Source organism: Telmatherina bonti (genome assembly GCF_933228915.1).
Source record: "Telmatherina bonti genome assembly, chromosome: 12".
Taxonomy (NCBI): domain Eukaryota; kingdom Metazoa; phylum Chordata; class Actinopteri; order Atheriniformes; family Telmatherinidae; genus Telmatherina; species Telmatherina bonti.
Window position 1 is genome coordinate 12136283 of NC_136610.1, and position 21872 is coordinate 12158154.

The following is a 21872-nucleotide window of genomic DNA, read 5'->3' on the forward strand; positions in this document are numbered from 1 at the left end:
GCCGAATCGAAAATAACATGAAAAAAGCTTTTCTGATTAGCACAAACTCTTTAGTGTAAGGCTAACAGCTCTTTAAATTAGCTTAAAACCTTTGATGCAAAATCTGCTGTATTTCCATTAAAACTTTTAGGCCTGTTAACCCTTTAACTGCCCGCTTTGTAGTTTAGAAGAAGATCATTTTAAACTGACTATAGTCTATTTTTATTAGACATTTGTGGGAGTAAATCTGCCAGAGGAACATCTAAGCTATAATAGCTTGAATCGTTCTTAGCGGCTGCTTTTATTTGAGTGAATGTGTAAAAGAGGAAGAGTTGAGGCTCAACGAGGCCATAAATTTAGCCGTTTACACCGAGATTTTCCTCTTCTAGATTAAATATGAAAGTACCGTCGCATTCTGGCCTCTTGTTTACATGGTAACATACTTTTGAATGGATAAAACTGCAAAGATATGAAAATGACCTCCAGAGAGAATATTGCTTGCAATGCAACATATTTCACATCATCTGGCACTCAGACCTTGAACTTACGCCAAAAGCACGACAACGCCTGTGCAAAACCTCTTTCTGGTAAAAGTTTGATGCCGTCAGCAAAGACGAAGAATTAGCTTAAAAAGTTTTGAGCAGATGACTAGTGGTTGGCAACGCTTCTGTTGTATTTGCTGATCGTATGACGATGCGGTGAACCCCAGGGTGTGTCGTTGCAAAGTTTCTCTGCTCACTAGAGGCCTGGTATTTGCATCACATCGTTTCTGGTCCTAGTTGTGTTTTTCTCTACATGGAAGAAAACGCTGTGGTGTAAATGCGTTTGTTTTCAACCACACACAGGAAAAAGTTTTGTGTTTTACTTGGACATGTTGTGTTTTTCCAATTTCACAACCATAAATGGCGATAACTCCTCTTTCAGGACATGACTTCCTTTTCTTTTTGTTTTACATGAATCACAGAGTTACACAAGTGTGATTGACTTTTTATCTGCCATTTTTTTTTGTTCACATCAGATCATATTATCTGGGTGCATTAATCGGACTTACATGTAGGTTTTTTTTGATCGTATAAGCATCCTGACTTTGCAAAATCTTTGCAGATTCAACATCAGTTTTGTGTCCACTAATCCGTTCATTACAGCCGTGCACGGCACAACTTCCAGCTTTACCCAGCCCTTAACTCATCAGTCCCATTCTGGCTAGAAATCCTGCTTCAACCAAACACAAATCTGTAATTTGAACACTACTCTAAGCAGTGAATCGGTTAAAACTAAGCAGATGAGCTACCTTTGTAACGTTTAGCTGTACGCACTTAGAGTTGGATGTTAATGTGAATTGCCTTGTTGGAATGGGTTGTACGAATGGTTTCAGATGAGGCCTTAATGTATGAAGGTCCTATCAAGCAGAGCCTGCAGCAGCCAGCAGCATAAGACAAGATAGTCAGCATAGCAGAGATACAGTTACAGTTATAAGGGGGAAAGCGAAGGACAGCAGAGACATTTACCTCCTTACAGTGCATAGATCAAATCAAGGAAGCACTACAATTACAAAAAAGAAAAAAAAAAAAAAACCCACAATTTTTTTTTTTCAATTTAGATTTGTAAACTTCATCAATCATCCGTTGATTACGTTTGTTATTTTGTTATATTCTTTGTCCATGACACACACACACACAGTAAGTTTTAAAACTTTATAACATCCACAATTTTTCGCTAAAACAAAGCAGTGTTGGTTTTCTCTTTTTTTTTCTCCAATCCTTTTTTTTTCTTTTTCTTTTTTTTTTCCTGGTTATAAGACCGGACAAGTGAACACAGCTTGCAGGTTCACCACTTGTGTGACCAGATAGAGGGAGGATTTTCTTCTTCATTATTTTTTCTTTTTTACAAAACAAACAGAACGAAGAACACGCACACGCAGGAACACACACCACGACGACCAACGCAACGCAGGGATAGCAAGGATTTGCTACAGGTCTCTCATGCCCACTCTTCAAAGGCAGGGCGATGATGTCACCAGTACAGACAGGAAGCAGCGTGTTGTTACTGTTGTTCAGCGGACAACTGTATTATTGTTTGTAGCTGTTGTACCATTGTTGTTTAAAGTCCTTTTTTTTTGTCCCCTCTGCTGTCTCGTAACCTTTCTGGACTCTCAGTGGCTTCCTCGTTTTTAAGCAGTATCCTTCGGTGAAAGAAACTTAGAAAACAAGGTCCTTATTATGTTATTCCAATGGTAAAAATGTAAACATTTTGCGAGGTTGCCTTGCATGGAGGTACTGAGAGGCCTGTCTGAGGGCAGACCCGTGTTTTCAGAGGGATGCTGCTGCAGTTTACTAAGGCTGGCCAGTCAGCAGCGCTGTACTGTCAACGGTGCAGGGACTTCTGTGCCTCCTTCAGCAGAGTGTCAAAGTCCAGTGCATCATACTTGCTCTTGACAGGGCCGGGGCCTGCCTCATCTGAAACAGAGGAACACACGTGGTCTTTTAGTCAGAAAGGACCTTCAACAAGCTGGTGTGCAAAATGATCGATTCTTGGGGCTGTGACGATATACTTTTGTCCCAAATCGATTCCAAATTTTTGGGTGCCGATTTGATTTAAATTGCGATTTTCACAATTCTTTGATGTTGCTTATTATTGTAGATTAAAATAAAAAAAAAAGGTCATTTTTCTTGATTTCAATGAGGAAAAAACAACACAGTAGCCAGACCATCATTCTGCTGCTATAATGCCCAAGAAGATAGTTAAAAAGATCAATGAAAACAATAAATATGACAAAAATTTTATAATGGATTATTTTTATTTACTTGAAAAAAATAGATTTAACAAAAAAAATAATTTTTTTTTAAACAAAAAAATCTATTTTCTAACAAAAAAAATCAATTTTAAAATTGTGAAGCAAAAAAATCTCAATGTTTGATTTTTCTAATAGAAAAAGAAGAATCTTTTGTAGATACATTAGGTTGTAAAAACATTGCTAATGTACATGTTGCTTACCGAGGTCTATGTAGCGCTTCCTTGTCATCCTCCTTAGGCTTGAAATTCCATTCTGGAAAACAGTGTCCCGTTCCCTCCGGTGTCTTTGACCCCCAGACTGCCGAATCTTTATGACCCCACAGCGCTCCCTGCAACCAGAAAGAAAAAAAAGACACTTTTTCAGGTTGTTTAAACTTTGCTTCTGTGTCAAACAGCCATAAAGATATTAATTTCTTTTTTTGTAAACACAAAACCTAAATGAAGAAAGGAGTGTAAGGGAGGAAAACCCTAAAAAAGGGACAAGGACAAAATCTAGACAGGCATATTATCAAAATCCCCTTCACACACCAAATGTTTGGGTCAGCCTGCAACAAAAAGAGGACAACCTTGTTAAACTCATATGCAATCACTCCCCATGGTGAAATGGTGTCATTCTGACTGCTCAGGGGGAAGCAACCAGCCAACATGGCAAAGCCTGAGGACCGAATTCAGCTCTGAGGTCGGTGTCTTATCAAAGGTTATGTTAAGTAAAATAGTTCCTGGTTGGGTTTCATTTTCAGAAGACAAATGCCAGAGAATTAAACAGTAATTTAGTCTGCAGTGGTAAAACTTTCCTTTCAGGTGAGAAAAAAAATCTAATGAAAAATGAGAGATTTTAAAATATTGCTTCGACAAATTTTGGTTTTTATTCCTCGTCTTTTAGACAAATGCAACGTCAAACAAGCCGCCAGATAAACACAGATCAGGACACTCACTCGTTACAGATGATGACTTTGCAGTCCTCTGCATTCCCGAAGACCTGGAAGCGTTTCCGCAGCATGTTCTGGGTCACGCCGGTTGGCAGGTTGTGGATGTAAAACACCTGGCAGTTGTCCTGACAACAAGGAAACCATGGTAACCGTCAGGACAACAGACAATACAGAATACCGATAGACATGGGAACTAAAGCAGGAAGGCTGAGGGTGCAGCAGCACCTCACATGGGTCTGCATTCAGTTTCTATACAGTATATTGTTGTCAGTTCTGGGGATAAAGATGCATCATGTTTTTAGTTTTTTATGTGTCTTTAAAAGGTGTAAGGCATGAATGATTTCCCAAAGATGTGTGTTGTTAAAGTATACAAAAGTGTGCAGAGCATAAAAGATGTGTACCTCATCAGACTTGGCTTTGTTCCTTTGTTTGTCATCAGGACAGATCTCCGAGTTCTCACTGAAGGAGTATGAAAAGAAGAAAAGATCGTGAGATGATGGATCAGACACAAGGAAGCAGGTGATCTGCCTTAAAACACCTCCCTTTTTGTCGTCTCTGCCGTGGCCCTACATTTTTCAGAAATAACATGACAGCTGACCTCGTTCGGTGTAAGACAGTTGAGTCAAACTGTACTGCCTCAGAAGTCAGTAATGGTCGAGTGCTTGCACCGTTACATCAACACATTCAACCTGAAGCCTTTTAAAGCAGAGAGAAATCCAGATTTGCCCTGATGAAATTGTACATCATAGTTTTTTAGCTAATAAGTTTCTTTTTTTTCTCTTTTTCTGCCACAAATCCATGCATGCTGTATATCAGCCTACAGATTACACATCACAGCGCATTTAACATCCGAACAGCTCAGCTTCACAGTTCAGTGCACTGAACTACATGCAGAGATCGACTTGAAAGCATCAAATGTCAAGTGTTTTCCCATCAAAATCTGTGTGTGTGTGTGTGAGTGTCCACTCTGCCGCGATGCAGGAGAACAAAAAATCATTAATGGGAAGAAGAAACTTTATCTTGGAAATCCATGAATCATCTGACCTTCACTGGGTCAAAATACGACCTCAGATGAACAACATGGCACATATTGCGTCTTTATCTCATCAAATGCAGAAACAATAGCTGAAAAAGTAAGTTCATCGCTTCATTATGTTGTAGAGCCAGCTTTAGCAGCAATAATATCGCAGGAACTGTTTTCTGTAAGACAAAGGTTGTCAAACTTTAAAGCCCAGATCATCAGCCCTCCACCACTGTGCTTGAGAGTTAATATGAGGTATTTGTGCTGATTCGCTGCATTTGGTTTAGTCCATAAAATGAAGTGAGCTTTATAGCCAAACATTTCCAGTTTTGATACTGTTCAGTCTTGTTGTTGGTTGTTTTAGAGAGAAGATGCTTTCTTTTGCAATCGTTCCATACAATATTCCTCAGTCATCTTCTAATTGTACTGTTATGAAGTGCATATGTACAGCATTTACCATGCTAACTGATGGCTGGAGAGTATGAAATGTAGCTTTCGGAGGTATTACGCAGCCTTGAATGGAAGTTGCTATAATGTCCACTCCTGGGAAAATGGAAAGCAACTTGTGCTGACATCTTTCATTGTCTTAACACATACCTGAAATCTTTTTTTTCCTTTTTTTTGCTTTTACAGAGGAGATAACTGATGATGACCAATTAGTCAAGTGAACTGATTTCCAGCGAGTAAAGGTGGACTTTTCACAGACCTTTTTATTAAGTTAATTAATATGAATGCCCATGGGGGCATTCATATTATTGAGATCCTGTTCGGCCATTTTTATTATTATTCCGCCAAACTTTGCTGCGCTACTCCTCCTGCGCCGTTCAGGTCACTTCAATCGTTTACATCACAAACCCTGTAGCTCCTTTGGGAGATGTGTGCTACAACTTTTGTCGTTTCAAATCAAACAACTAAGAGTGTTAGTGGCATAGTGAGTTAAGTCAGAGAGCTTCACTACAGGAGTTCATGGGTTTGATCCCGATGTGGGGCAATTAGAAAAAATGTTAGTTTTGCTTTTTTTAAATTTCTTACACTTATGCAATGTCATTTCAATCAATCAGCATAGTTCAATAAATGGGTATTCACATTTGATATTATTTGAATAATAGCTGTTTCTAGTTTTGCTTAGTTTTTGCAAAGTGAATGACGCTGTCAGTCATCCTGTGTTGATGTCCATCTGAAGTTTTAGTTCCCTGATTTAAAGACAAGATTATGTTTTATCATCAAGCTGTTCTGAAAACCTTAAAACCGGAAAAAGGTTGATTCTATTCCATGACATGTAAAAAGAGAAAATTTATGTAATTTTATCTCCTTGCTTTGATAATAATCTTCATATGAAAACATGTAGAACGCATGTAAAACTAGGGATTCTTTCTTCCCCGCTAACACACTCGCTCCTTCTGTCTCACCTGGAGTCTGTCTTGCTGGAGGGGGAGTCGGGACACTGGTGGAGGATGGGCGATGGTGAGCGAGATGCTGCGGAGCACTCAGCCTCCTCCTCAGAAGCTGGCGGTGTGGCAGCAGCTGACTGGCAGTCTGGTGGAGGTGATGATGCGATCACCACGGTCGTCTGCTGCTCCTGTGCTTCTATCACTTCTGTCATTACAAGCCCCTCCTCCTCTTCCTCTTCTTCCTCCTTCTCCTCTTCTTCCTCACTTTCCTTGCAGCTCTCATCCAACACCTGATTATCAGCTGCTTTCGGCGCGAGGGCGGCATCGCCTTCGTTCCCTCCGTGCGTCTGTAATATGGCGCCGAGAATGGCGGTGCTGCGCTTGCAGCTCTCCCCGAGGCTCAGCGCGCAGTAGTCGTGGTCGCCAAAGTGGCGCTGGGTGTCGGCGTCACCTGCCTGGCCCATGCGCCGCAGCTGCGCGTACAGCTCCGTCTGCTCCGGCAGCTTCCGCTGGTGATGGGAACGGCTCAGCCAGGACGAGCCCTTTGTGGCGACACTTGTGTTTGAAGTCAGGTTGGCCGAGTCGCCACCGCCATCACCGCTACTGCCGCCGCCCTTTCCTCCCTCTGTCGGCTTGAAGAGCTCATCCTCCACGGACTTGTGAGGCGGGGTGGTGGGAGGGGTGAGACCTGAGTGGGAAAGGAAGAAGTAAGCGCATGAAAAGAGTCACTTCCATGCAACAGAAACTAAGATGATCAAAATCATGACAGGAAGCAAAGGAGTCAAATCCGACACGCTTCCTGTGTGTTAGGTTTAAATTTTGCAGGGTTAAGATATTTCCCAAATGCTTAACTAGGCCTGGAAGCATTCCCCCTGACATAGTTGATCCGCAGATACCTGTTACTTGCCGTACAAACAAAGATTATCTTCATATCAAACAAAGAGACACTTTTTTTTTTACCTGCTGTTCCACACAGATCCACCGTGAGCGTCTGCTCAAAAGGCTTGGTGCCAAACTGGGACTCTCTGGTGGTGAAGACAGATCAAAGCAGAGAAATTAAACATTGCTCTGTCATGTCGGGAGTGTGTTGCAGGTTTCAAATGTTATACATGAATCCCAGAAAAGCCTTACATGCACTGTCTGTTGTTTTTTCCTTTTTTTTTTTTTAAAGTCTAAAAATAAAAAAATGTGATTTTTTTTCAGCTGATGTCTTCAGAATTTAAATGATGTGTCTTCCTGTGAAAGCTATTGGCAATTCTCTGCACTTCTCATTTCTTATCACAACAGCCATATGTACTCTGCTGTCCTCTTCCCCTTATTCTTCCTCCGCTATTTGTTGCTGTCTGTTTCTGTTTCTCCGGTTGCCATGAATTGCAGGAGCTGTGCCGAGTGGATTGGCTCCAGGCGGGATATTACTAACCCTCCATAGCAAACGAGTAATGGGTAAAAAAAAATAAAAATCTCCTTTTGGTGAGTGCTTCAGAGGACTGATTCGTTTAAAAGATGGATGCATGCCCAGGGTTTGTACAGTAAGACCACTGAGCTTGGTGACTAGATGAAACTGGACAATGTCCAGGGTTTGGGGAGGTTAATCTAGAAAAGTAAGAGCAGTGAGGCTGCTCTCTCGGGCACAGATTAAAATCTGGCTGAGCAAACCAGGAGTTCTCATTCATTTATATTCTTACAATAAAAAATGGATGATTTTGGGCCTAAAGTTTAGAATACAATTTAATCATCTTATAAATGACATGACTTTAAACCACACACACTGATATGCATAAAAAAACTGCTTTCAGTGTGACTCAACGACTATTAACGGTTCTAACGCAGAGGTTTACCATCTTCCCCCAACATGTTGCAAGCTAAACGCTCATTTGTCAAGATTTCCAATTAGCATTATATACCACGTTATTTTAACAAATGGGATCAAATCACTTAGCGGCGATTTTAGCTATTTACAGCAAAGGTGATTAATGCAGTAATTTACATGTTAACAGGCGTTATGCTGTTATAGCTGGAGCAATCTTCTGCTGCTTAATGAAATTGCTCATGAGCTCATGAACAATTCCCACGGCAGTAAATGTTTCTCTTCAGCTGTGTTGTTTTGAATTTACAGAATATTAGATACTATAAAAGAAAAACAAAATAAACCATATCTCTGTCTATTTGAACAATGATAAAAACACTGAAACTGTATGCACTACCAGTCAAAAGTTTGAACACACGTTCCCAATTAAATCTACTGGGGAAGTGTCTCCAAACCTTTGACCAGTACAACATAGTACATATCATATGAATAGGTAGAAACTGACCCAAATGGCTGTGGTCTTGCTGACACAAGGAATTTAGATTTAAGTAATGCAATTGAAAAATGTGAATGCTTATATGCTGCTAAAATGGTGATCTCTGGGTGGGACGGTAATGGTTAGTAAAAACTTTGTGCTTAAGTATGCAAATTATCCAATTTACATTCTAATTTAGCTTTACTGGGCAGAAAAACTAAGTTCATTTGTCTTAAATTGCATGAAAATGAACATTTTCACGCTGTTTAAACCTCTCGCATACTGATACTTGGTCACAAACTCCAGTGTCGGTTCTAAACGCCTAAAGCATCACTTTTGGAGGTGTATGGTTCCCCAGTGGGCGAGTGTAACAGTGTCTGTGATAGTTAGGCCCGTCACAGTAACAAATTTTGCCATGCGACTAATTGTCACTCAACACTCGAGAAAAGAAAGACAAATGAAAATTATTGCGTGCGGCAAACTTGTTGCGCGCATTTTTTCTTATGGTGTGATTAATTAACTTTTTGCTTATTGCAACAGGCCTAGTGACAGCTTCTGCAAGAAAACATATTTTAACTCCTCACCACATTAGGTCCTTGTGGATCATTGGTTACAAGACTATTTAAAATATTATAGTTTTATTAGCTGAAATAAATTACATTAAAAAGACATCCATCTATCTTCTGCCGCTTATCCGGAGTCGGTCACGGGGGCAGCAGCATAAGTAGAGAAGCCCAGACTTCCCTCTCCCCAGCCACATTTGCCAGCTCTGTGGCGGGGGGGGGGATTCAGAGGCGTTCCCAGGCCAGCCGAGAGATATAATCCCTCCAGCATGTCCTGGGTCTTCCCCGGGGTCTCCTCCCAGAGGGACGTGCCTGGAACACCTCACCAGGGAGGTCCAGGAGGCATCCTGACCAGATGCCCGAGCCACCTCAACTGGTTCCTCTCGATGTGGAGGAGCAGCGGCTCTACTCTGAGCCCCTCCAGGATGACCGAGCTCCTCACCCTATCTCTAAGGGAGAGCCCGGCCACCCTACGGAGGAAACTAATTTCAGCCGCCTGTATACGAGATCTGGTTCTTTCGGTCACGACCCACAGCTCATGACCATAGATGAGGGTAGGAACGTAGATCGACTGATAAATCGAGAGCTTCGCCTTCTGATAGCAGAGTTGATTTTAGGTTTTGTCCAGTTGATGCTCAACGCTTTTTAACTGTGTTAGTCTTTTACATGAATTACTTTTGACCAAACATTTTTTTCCATAATTCTTTTGAACATTGGAGGAAATATCCTCTATATGTAGTCATCCAGATGAAGACAGACTATAAAAACTTTGAGGAATGTTGTGGTTTATCGAGCGCCCCGATCCTGATTACTTTCAGCTAGAAGCAGAACTGTTTGGACCCAAAAGTTATAAGTTAATGGAAAGACAGCAGGCTGTCCACATAAAACTACTCACCCCGTGGACTTTGGGTTGAGAGGCAGACAGAGGCAGGATCGTTTTTCTGAAAGCAGAATAAAACCAGAGTAAGAAGCAGTTGAAACAACTTTAACAGTGAACATATTAATTATGTTTTCCAGAGCAGACTTTATGCAATGTGTATTGAAGGGATCTCTAAATTTGGTCTGCTAGGGCTGGTGCCCTGCAGGTATCGGATGTGTTGCCGCAGCAACAAACCTGATTCAAATGAATGGGTCATTAACAGACTTGTGCGGAACTTGACAACAAGCTGAGGATATCATTTTTATTTGTATCAGGAGTGTTGCGGTAAACACCTGCAAGACACCAGCCATCGAGGACTATCTTTGGAAATCCCAGGTGTATCAGGACTGATTAAAATTAAATCTAGATGTTTATTTGTTTTTTTCTAACCATGGCAGCAGGGTTTGGTTGGCTCAAAAGAAGCTGTGCTGCCGTCGCCAGATGTTAGTTGCTCTGGCTGCATCTCTGTCGTCGTTCCCCTTCCCGCTTGGGTAGGCAGGAGTTTGACTCCTGCTTGTCCTTCCTCTTTCTCCTTCTTGTCCTTCCCCTCTCCGTCCTTCACCCGCCCAGGCCGCAGTCTCTTAGCGAAGCGGCTGGGAAACGAGGCCAGCCGCCTGGAGCGTCGAACGGAGAAAGAGCCACTGGTTTCTGCCGGCTCCTCCAGGCTCTGTGGTGGCTCCGAGGAATACTTTCTCCTCTCGGGTGAGGAAGAGTCCTTACAAAGCTCTGGTTTGAGATTGATGGGGCTGGGAGACTGAGCGGGGGATGGTTTAGCTGGGGCTGAAGAAACAGGTGGCCCGTCCCTGTTTGGGCTCCGTGAGTGGGAGTAAGGTGGGGTGTGCAGTCTGTAAGGCTTGCTCACATCGAAGGAGCTGCTCTGCTGCAGAAGCTCGCGGAGAACAGAGTTGGCCTTGATCTCCCTCCGCCTGGCAAAAGGCAGCCTCCTGGGAGCGCTGCCGCCTGTCCCAGTCAAACTCCCACTTGTCCCAGAGGTGGCTACCAACACAACTCTGCTGTGAGAGTTTGCGGAGACTGGGCGGGAGGCCTCCGGCTTGGCCCGAGGCCTGGCGAGGTCACGGTCCTTGCGCTCCCAGCCCTGCTGCTTGCGCATGGGCAGGCAGTAGGTGTGCATGTATGTGATCAGCTCAACCACTGAATGCAGTTCTTTCTCTGAGCTGAACTGAGGCTTAGCGGGCTCCGCGGGGACAGCGGCCGTAACCGATGCGCCCTCCACCTCGCTGCTGGAAGACTCCTCTTCCTCCTCCTCCTCGTCCTCTTCTGATTCGCTGTCTTCATCTTCCTCCTCTTCTTCCTCGTCCCCCTCAGTGTCAGCAGCTGGGGTGTCCTCTGTATCCTGGGCAGTGGTGAGGTGACGGTGCAGCTCTGTGCACAGACGCCCCATGGGACGCACCGCTCGGGGCTTCCGCTCCTGGGGAAGGTCACTCTGGGGAAACAGATATAAAAACCAGTTGCAAAAGTTCCTTAAAATGCCCTTCAGACAAAAATAACACACACACACACACACACACACACACACACACACACACACACACACACACACACATACAACTAAGCTCATGTAAGAATATGCAAGAATTTACTTTCTAGGCAAGTCTGTGTCCCGATCACCTTCCCTTATTATCACATCATGGATTCCTTATATCAAAGTTCTCACCAGAGACAGGAGCAGGGAAGGTGAAGTATCACACATATCACTGAGCCATTTTTACTTCTGGGTCAACATTTTAAACAACTTCTTAAACTAAATTAAATCTAATTAAATTAGCATTAAGGGATTAATATGCCACGCCCCCTTAAGACATCACAGATGCCCAGAAGACTTCCACAAAGGAAGCTTATCCGTATTCTCTTTTATACCTTAAAATCAGCCCCTTTTAGGAGCATTTCAGTTGAGATGGCCTTCATATTATTTTACTTAATCAATTTTTAGAATGGATACAGGAGGAGAGATGAGGATGCTCAAATCAGACCAGATAAGCTTTAAATCTTTGGTGAGGCAAACTATCTGCAACGTCATGCAAATGTTTTTCATGGTGAAGTCAAGAAGTAAAAGCGAAACCTGGAGTACAAATGAGGGATGTCACACCAATCAAAGGCAAGTGTTTATTTGTTTATTTATTTATTTATTCATTTAAAAAGCTTATCCCTACATAAATATAACTGTTTTCACTTGTTTAACAGTTATATTTATGGTCCTGATGGGACCATTAATTGGGTCACTACACCTCTGTGTAGCCATCACTACTCAGAGCTAAAATCGGCCCCCATCTTGCATCCCACCTGACCTGTTAGCTCTCTCCAGTCTGCAAAAGACGATCTTACAATCAATCTTGTTTTGTCTTTTTTTCCTCCTTTATGTTTCTCTTTTACATCTTACGTTTACCGACTGAATCAGCGATGGTGTGCATTCAGAACAGTCAGTGTGTTTATATTTGTTTCCCGTCTGCGAAACGAACCTCTGCTGCAACGTCACGCAGCATTCCGGATGAAAAAGTTGCAAAGTACAGTTTCTCAGCCTCGGAGGTTCGCTGCTAGGCAGCTGCTCTAGAAATGTACATGATTAAACAAGTTCAGAACACAGAGTTTTAAGGTCATGAAGTTACGTAATCTGTGAAAAAGACATCCAGTAATGAAGGTGAGCATAGAATTCACTTCAAATACCAAGCATAGTTGTGAATATATGGTGGCCATTAATGGCCAAACTTTATTAAGAACTTTGTTTTATCTCTGAGTGGCCTCAGGTGTAGGGATGACTCAGATGGCTCTCCCTTCACACACAGAGTTGTGACTGCTGCCATCATCCATCCATCCATCCATCCAACCATTCATCCATCCAACCATCCATTCATCCATCCATCCATCTTCTACCGCTTATCCGGGGTCGGATCGCGGGGACAGCAGCCTAAGCAGGGAAGCCCAGACTTCCCTCTCCCCAGCCACATTTGCCAACTCTGTGGGGGGATCCAGAGGCGTTCCCAGGCCAGCCGAGAGATTTAATCCCTCCAGTGTGTCCTGGGTCTAACCAGGGTCTCCTCCTAGAGGGACGTGCCTGGAACACCTCACCAGGGAGGTCCAGGAGGCATCCTGACCAGATGCCCGACATCAACTGGTTCCTCTCTTTGCGGAAGAGCAGCGGCTCTACTCTGAGCCCCAGAGTCAAAATCAAATAAATAAATAAAGGAAGGAAATAAATAATAAATCAAATGGCTCATTCTGACAGAATAAAAACAAGTTATCTTAGTAAACCAATTAAATACGAGTAGAAACAGCCTTTAATGATATTTTACACATTTCTGCCATTGACTTATATATATATATATATATATAAAAAAGCGGAACCTTTAACACTATCAAATGTGTCTCTTGACAGATGACCTGTCATAGAAGCCCTTTGTCTTCCATACAGAGGAACTGACACAATTTCCACCGGTGTTTCAAATGCCTTCTTTTGTTGTGCTGGAAATGGTCCATCACACTCTGTATAGTTAGTAACAGGAAAGGGAAAAAGGAACACTAAACAACAAAAAAACACAAAGATGTATCTTCAATTTCCAGCTCTGGATGCAGGATCATGGGAGCGCATGGCTGTAAATTTTCCCTCTGACTTTGTGGGGTGATTCAGTGTGCAGCTGCAATAAAATGGCTGATTCCATATAACTCACACACATTGAGAGAGCAGAGAGGAAGCCACTCTGATTCACTGCTGCCCTCCTGCCCTGTCAGTCAATACTTCGCCATCTGCCACAGCAAAGCCATGCCACTCTAAAACTACAGCACTCACGCAAACGCACACACACACACACACAGCCAGGAATGGTGAGCTTAGGAGAGTGTGTGATGGATACAAGGTTTGGCTTATCCCCAACTGCTTCCCAGAGAGTATTCTGTGTCCTCCTCGCTTGAGCAGAAGTCTGTGTGAAGGCTCAACCAGCTTTTTGCTTGTACAAGATAAATGACTGGTGTTGTAATCAATGACCACTTGAAGCACAATGTTAGCAGCTATCCAATTACAGCTAAGTCATACAGCAGCAGCCATTGTAAATGTTCTCTTTTCCTCAACACCACATTCATCACGACCAGCAGCTGAAGGTCTCTACAAGCTCCAAGGCGCAAAGTTTTTATTGTAAAATGAAATATCTATCATTTGGAAAATAAAAGCTGTCTTTCTGTGAGATGGACTGCTGCTGCTTGCACTGTGGCCAGTTTTCATATTCTTCTCTATTGATGAAAACACTGTAAAGTATCTCAGAGCGATCAAAAGCTGGTCACTTCTATTTCTGACGGCCCAAAGGGGATTTTGTGTATTTATTTATTTAATACAAGTGCAATTTCTCATGTTTCTAATCATTTCTTTCTAGTAGAAAATTCTTCTGAAGCTTGAATTAACATTGATCTAATGCTTTCATTTGTCCAGAACGTAATGATTACCTTTCAGTGGAGGAAGCAATATAAATGTCACTGCGTTTTACTTCCACACAAAGTTAATCTGAGCTTCAGTTCTGGCCCAACTAGGTCATTTAATGTCCCAGTATATAGGACATGGAGTATGGTGGGAAACTGGTTTAATTGACGGTAAGATTGTCCAACTGCACTGTGATAGGTGGCAATGTGCCCCATTTAAGCCATCTTGAGCTCAACTGGAGAATTTTGACTCCATCAAAACTGTGGAAGGGTCCAACATTGAAAAATGCATTTCAAAAGTCTAAATTTTACTCAGACTAACATATTAGAAGGTATGGTTTCATTCAAAGCTGCTGAGAAGAACTGAATGATGACAAACTGGGTATTGGTGGATATAGGATTGTCATTCCTGATTTTTGCAACACAATTAATATTCATTTTAGCAAAGTCCTGAAAATATATACCATTAATTAATAGCTGTTTTCTGAGTTTTTTGTCTCCTTTTTTAGGTGACTGAATTGTACTTATAATTGTAAAAAAAAAAAGAAAAATCTGTTTAATAACATTCTGATTTTATCAGCAGATATTAAAAGACAATATACAGTAGGTGTATAAACACAATAATACTAGGCCATCACAGACAAAAAAAAAAACCCTCAAAAAACAACTTGTTTCTTTTAGAGAAAATCCATCCATTCATTTTCTTAATCATTTAGTCCAATTCAGGGTTGTGGGAAGCTGGAGCTTGTCCTAACAGTCACCGTGTGCAAGGTAGGGTATGCCCTGGACAGGTTGCCAGTCCATCACACGACCTCAGAAGAAATCCTCCACATAATTTGCAAATATCAGAATTGAAAGGAGCCAATGGAGATGATCGTAGGGAATAAAATGCAAACTCCTGCTTCAAGCTGTTAATTTATCCGTTCTGACCGGTTTTGGAGACGTGGACAGAAAGGAACCCACCCTATGTTTCAAGTATGTGACTGTTTTCTCAACATACTGGGCCTTTTAAAACACGACTAAGTGGTGCCAGTTTACCAAGCTGTTTGCTGACCACAAACAACTCCGTGAGGTGAAGCTGGCTTACCGTAAGGCTACCATGACAACGGGCAGTCACTGATTAGCTGTGTCTCCAGACAAACTGGGATTTTAGACATGAAGAGGAAAAGCGGACCTTATCTCAAAGATGATAACTCCAGACAAGCTTTATGCCAACTTTGTTTAAAACTTTTGGAAGTTTGATGGAACTCATTGAGTCTACAGTCCCATGAAGAAAAATCTTCATCACTAGCCTGAAGCCGCAGTGTGATGAGACTGTAGGTAAGCTGTCAATCAGTCAGCGAGCGCTGAAAAGCTGTCCATTCACGGGTGATTTTTTACAGCAGTTGGGCGGAAATCTTACATGTCACTGCGTGCTCAACTGGAAATATTACGGTGCTTTTTTTTTATAAACCACAGTCATGTCAGAATGACACATTGCTGAGAACTCATGAATGCAAATGTGCTTTCCACTCCTGAACACTGGGAGGGTTGCTAAGAATTCTCTGCAGTTTCTAATAGCACAACATATTTTTGCCTGAAATAGCCATCTGAACTAAATGTTTGCAAAGACATTGTAAAGAGGGAAAGTTGATGCAGACAGCAGTTCGAAGGCCAACCTCTGCAGTAGCTTTGAAGCTGACTGCAGCCTCTACATACATCTGTGAATTACTTCTGCCTTCACTCCCCATCCTAAGAGGAAGTGATTGGAAAAATCCAATTTCGTTATCTCGCAAGCTTTCGGGGGACACAGGGAATGGGGCGTTGAAGAGAAAATACAGAGATCTGCAGTTTTCAGAGGACAAACGATAAAAAAAAAAAGGGAGATTCTTTAAATCACGCAGTCTTGTCGCTCACTGAAAATGATTTGCAGCTCACCTTTGCCACGGGTCTGGCTGGTCGTAAGCGCAGGCTTCTGTTGCTGTAGCGATGGCCGTGGATGCCGTCTTTCTGCACATCGATGGTCGTAGGGACATTGGGAGGAGTCAGCAACAGCTTCTTCAGCTGCAGAATGAGAAAGACATTTCAGAATATTAAAGTTAGGCAAAGTTTGCAGCGATTAATTAATCAAAGTATTGCATATAATAGTAAAATGATTTCCTGCAGGTAAAAAAGTGACAGATCTTCAGAAGGGATCACAAACTTTCAGTCCCTGCTCTTGTTTAATGATAAAACAACAGTAGCCAACACCATGACTGTGTCTGATCTGCTAAAGACGATGACAAACTGAGGGATGATTATTTGGAAGCAAATCTACTGAAATAATTCCGTTTCATTCTGAACCCTAAAAGACACGAGAGAAAAAAGGATCATGATGAATTGAACGTGTTTAGCTTTGGCCCTTTCTTTGGTTTTTAATCTATATTCTGTCAGTTGTTAGGCCCGGCAGATGGATGTTTGTATAACGGGATAATGTGTAGAAAAGGTCATGATATTGTACATTTATTACTTCACTAAAGCTGACAGCTACATGGCACATTCACGCTTCCTATTTCAGAGCTGGATTCGGCCATTTTCTCTGCACAGTAACAGAATGTGACCGCTGCCCCTCCCATTCTCCTCCATCCTTCCATCCACTCGTATGTCGATCATCTCTCCTCTCATACTTTTCAAAGCGTTCTTTATCTGTGTTGATGTGCCTTTCTTTTTCACTCTCATTCTTGCACTCATTCCCCTTTTCTCCGATCCACCTCTCTGACCTTTCATCCCTATCTTTGCCTAAACGTCTTTGCTTTCGATTTGTCTTCTTCCCATATTTCCCCTCCTATTTACCCCCATCCTCCGGTTCCTCTCACTCACACACAAAACCCGAGTTGAGATGCAAAGCAAAGCAAACCTCAGACTCCTTTGCACGCTGCTACCTTTCAAATGGATAATAACGCAACTGCTTCTAATTCCCCTTTTATCCTTTCATTATTTTTTTTCCCATCTGTGTATTCATCCATTCTTTCCAGTGCCGAGCTGTATGACAGGGTTATCGCTTGATGTAAAATCAGCTTAAGGAGAAAATCCCCCTCTAAGCTTTGCAGCTTTTGCTACAGAAGATGCTGCAGAAAGTCCAGATGTGAGAGGAATGAGGAGGGGCAAAGTGGGTTCACTTAACTTAGTGTGCCCACCCCTTCTGAAGATGAATAAAGTTACAATAAAATGCGATCTGGCCTCCGCAGAGAAAATAAGAGTTAGTGCTTGCTCAGTGTGTGTAAACACCACTTAATGTTGAAGTCACTGCAGCTCAAGTTTTTTTTATTGTAAAGTGGAAAAAACATAACTTAATGTGAACAGCTGCAGCTGATACTGTATAACAGAGAGTTTTCACAATGTCCAGTTTGTCCCCAGTCTTACTGTCGGCTGAACTAACACAGATTTTCACATGAAACAGCGACACATGAATGCAAATTCTAATGAAAGCCAATTGTGCTGTTGTTATGTTAAGCTGTACCACTGACCAGACATACAACGTCCCTTACAGTTCAAGTCATGTCCCTGTGATGTTATTCCCTAAAAATGTTTCATTCTTGTCTTTATTTAAGGAAAATGTGAAGTTTATGTCTGCCAAAGTGAATTTTGGGTAATCAGGTTAGTCTATGGAAAAGTTTAAGTTTAAAATTGTTCTCCTCACATACAAAGCTCTCCATGACCAAGCTCCATTGTACATAAAAGATCTTATAGTTCCATATATTCCAAATAGAGCACTTCGCTCTCAGACTGCATGTTTACTGGTGGTTCCCAGAGTCTCAAAGAGTACTATGGGAGGATGAGCCTTTAGCTATCAGGCTCCTCTCTTATGGAACCAGCTCCCACCGTGGGTTCGGGAGGCAGACTCCCTCCACACCTTAAGATCAAGCTGAAAACCTTCCTTTTCAATGATTCTTATAGTTAGGATATGAGCATCTCCTGAGTTGGAGTCTGCATGTATGGGACCCAACTGTCCAGGTTGTGCTCATTGCTCTTATAGTTATGGGTAGTCTAGCCAACCATTACTTATGTAGCAATGGGGATGTTACCTGATGCACTGAGAAGTACCTTGCTCTATTTCTCTAATATATTAATGTATAAATATATAACAATATTGCCGTCTTTAACTTATTTCTCCTTTTTTCTGCAGGTCTTCCTGAATAAGTGCAGTTGTACATGTTGATCTGTCTTTCCTGTCCTCTCCACCCCAACCAGTCGAGGCAGACGGCTGCTCTTCCTGAGCCAGGTTCTGCCGGAGGTTTTCTTCCTGTTAAAGGGGAGTTTTTTCCTTCCCACTGTCGCCGTGTGCATGCTCAGGATGGGGAATTGGATGGAAGTCATGACTCGATGCAATCAATTGGTTTCTATTAAAGGATATGTATGAGTTGGTTTGAAATGATGTGTATGTTGATTCGTGTATGTAAAGTGCCCTGTGACAACATTGTTGTGAAGTGGTGCTATACAAATAAAAGTTGAATTGAAAAAGTTGAAAACAAACTGGAAAGGTCCAGCTGCCACCAAAGCTTTCACCTTTTTGGATGAAGAATGACAGTTTCATGTAAAAGCACCTAAAATTCATTCTCAGTTTAAAAGCATTTATTTTATATTAACAATAGAGCAACTTGTAACACACAGACTGACTTCATGAAATGAATCAACAGCTGAATGTAGGTTGTTTCGATCTAACACACAACTTCTACAAAGTTGGTTGTTTTAACTTTTAAACTGATTAAAAGTTACATCCACTCAATTAAAAAATCATCCCATGTCCAGGAATATGAGTGGAAATTTAACAGGTTCTTATCATGGCTGCCGCTCATTTTACTCCTATCCTTCCTCAGCACACCAGACCTTTTGTCTGCACGCTGCGTTTGTGATTTAATTTACTTTACTGAGTAAGAAGTATGTGCCTTGTAGTATTCACCCTGAATGCTGCTTAAGTCCTCAAACTGTTTTTAGATACATATCAACTCTAAATACCACTAAAAGTCCAAAACACCTTTTTTTTGTCATTGGTTGGTGAGATCCAAGGCATAAAAACAATAAATGTGATCATTTCAGGACTTCATACTGACTTTATCTCAGCGCTTCTTTTATATTTAGCCAATATCATGTGCATTTAATAAGGCCATTATAACACTTTTACAGGAGACTAGCTGAGACATGTCTGGATAAATTTCCTGTAAGGAGCTATTTGGATCCGAGGAGAGCTCTTAATGCTGCTTTATAGGCCTTTTTAGGATGGCACACAGAAGATCTTTATGGGAAAGTAATGGGAAACATTAGAGGGAAATCCCTATAAATCAAACCGATTATTTTAAAAGAAAAAAATGCATAAGAATTCAGCAGTAGTGTTTGCACTAATCCTGCGAACCATGACGTCAAAGTTCGACCAAAATGCATCGCAGTATAACGTTGTAAAGCTTTAATAATCACAGCATCGCCACCCAGCAGCACTGGCTGGAACCAAAGAACACAATCTGGGTCAATTGACTAAACGGGATGATTGCCTGCATCGCTAATGGGGCCACAGTGGCCCTTTGTGGCACAGCCAACTTGGCTCAGAGTGTGTGATGATGCTCCTCTGAGAGTCCCATTGAGGAACGTGAAGTAGAGACTGAAGGTTTGTGTCTGTGTGAAACATGGAAAAGCCTTAGACAGCTCCAGGGCCCCGAAAACAGCCTGTTCCTCTCTTCTTCCTCTTTGCTTTACTCTACTCTACTCTACTCTGGATGCTTTCCAGAGCTCCACAGCCATCATCACTGGAGGCCTTGTTCTGTCGTTAAACACACACACATTTACACACATGCAGAAGGAGTAGAAGTAGAATTAATTGGCAGCATTTTTTAATATTTATTTACAACCAGCAACTGTCATCAAGCATCTCGTATGTGCATTTCAGACTGCAGGTTGTATATTATAATGCAGACTACTGTGATCACACCAACACTTTTTAATGCATTACAATGTTTGGATCTGGTGAAACACTGAAAAGAGGGTAAAAAAATCCAAAATGATTCACTTTGAGGTCGCATATGAAAACTGTTTCCAGAGAGCGAAAGGGAATTATGACAAAAAAATTCAAAACAACTTTGTGTTCATACTACAACTAAAAGTCTGTTGAGTTGACTAATATTTTTATTGTTTTTATTTTATTTTACTTCTATTATATTCTGTATGTTGTTGAGCTTGGGATTTGTGTACAGCGCTTTGGTCAACTGTGTTGTTCAAATGTGCTCCATAAATAAAGTTGGAATCCGAGTTACTTTATGGGATGATGTAAACAATATTAAACTGAATAAAAATGTTGAACAACTTAAGAAAACATTTAAAAAAAACATGTGAAAAGTAGAGCGTCCAGGAAGAAATGAGTAGACTTGGTCACATTATTCCTCTTACATATGCTTTTGTTTGATTTTTTTCCTTTTGTATTGGTTTTTCTCTCACATCTGGTACCATATTTCTACTAATTAAGCACTGAACTAATGAGAAAGTGAGTGATCAATATGATGATTGTGCAACAGAGAGAGTGAGCATCCAGCTACGGAATAAAAGGGAAATTTACATAATTAATTAAACCAATAAGGGGTAAGACTTAAAAAGTTTTTACTTCTTTCCTTTTTCCTTTGAGGAAGCTTAAAACACTCATGCACTATTAACGAAATGCTTATTTATTTTAACGTCTATATGCATACAGAGACAATTAAAGCCTGTTGTGGGTACACATGAACAAGTGCTGAAGTGGTGAAGACCTCATCAGGCAGAGCAGTGAGGTCATCTGCAGTACCACTGCTTACCAGTAGAGGTCAGTGTAACACCCAATCCTGAAGTTAAGTGACAGCATTCGTGTGACAGTGAACCACTCAACTGATGGAAACAGGATAAAACGCACACACACAAACACACACATCTGCTTCAGTAAAGAGCCTAATGTTATTACACCAGGCTTTTCTGTGTGAGTGGACGTGAATGTCAGGTTGCTATTTTTGCCAATGATAGTATACGCAGCAGGAAACAAGAGTCAGGATTCAGGTTAATACCATTTATATTTAGTTCAACCAAATATGCTGCTTTCTGTCAAGGGTGTTGGATATCTCTGTGGGGTTTACGTCAGCGAGCAGTGAGACACTGCAGACAAGTGAACCACAAGGTGAATCTAAAAGTGTAAAAAAAAAAAGAAATTATAAAACTTGCATGAGGATTTCAAACACAAGCTTAGTCATGAGTCATAAACAGAAGCAGAAAAAAACTTCTGCCTTCGTGTCATGTAAGTGATACACTGCATATCTCTTAAGGCACAGAAGGTACCCAAACCAGCGGGAGTCTTAACCGGCTGCCATTTTGCAATTAGAGTAGAGGTAGGGGAAACTGCAGTTGAATCATCTGGTGATTTTTTTCCCCGTTTTTGTGCAGAAAGCACACAGTTTGTGTCAAACATTTTTGAAATAAGTTATCTTATCAGCTGTCAAAGCTGTGAAGCAACAAGAAGCTGATTGAGAGCTAAAATGCGCAATAAGTGACTTTTTGCTCTACTTTAAAAAAACAAAACAAAAAAAAAACAAAAAAAAAAAAAAAAACA

The 21872-nt window shown here is 41.5% G+C and overlaps 1 protein-coding gene across 1 annotated transcript in view; it reads right to left on the reverse strand.

Moving 5' to 3' along the window:
* Window positions 1-976: 976 nt before the first annotated feature.
* The window catches only part of ppargc1b (peroxisome proliferator-activated receptor gamma, coactivator 1 beta), a gene marked incomplete at its 5' end in the record, with an annotated part of 87423 nt that continues 66527 nt past the window's right edge, over window positions 977-21872 (reverse strand). The window contains 9 exons of the mRNA XM_079250566.1: window positions 977-2435; window positions 2974-3101; window positions 3708-3826; window positions 4103-4160; window positions 6132-6801; window positions 7074-7138; window positions 9854-9899; window positions 10268-11321; window positions 16217-16342. Of these exons, the coding sequence (XP_079106692.1) occupies window positions 2344-2435; window positions 2974-3101; window positions 3708-3826; window positions 4103-4160; window positions 6132-6801; window positions 7074-7138; window positions 9854-9899; window positions 10268-11321; window positions 16217-16342 (2358 nt within the window). The 3' untranslated portion in view covers window positions 977-2343. The remainder of the gene's footprint in view (window positions 2436-2973; window positions 3102-3707; window positions 3827-4102; window positions 4161-6131; window positions 6802-7073; window positions 7139-9853; window positions 9900-10267; window positions 11322-16216; window positions 16343-21872) is intronic.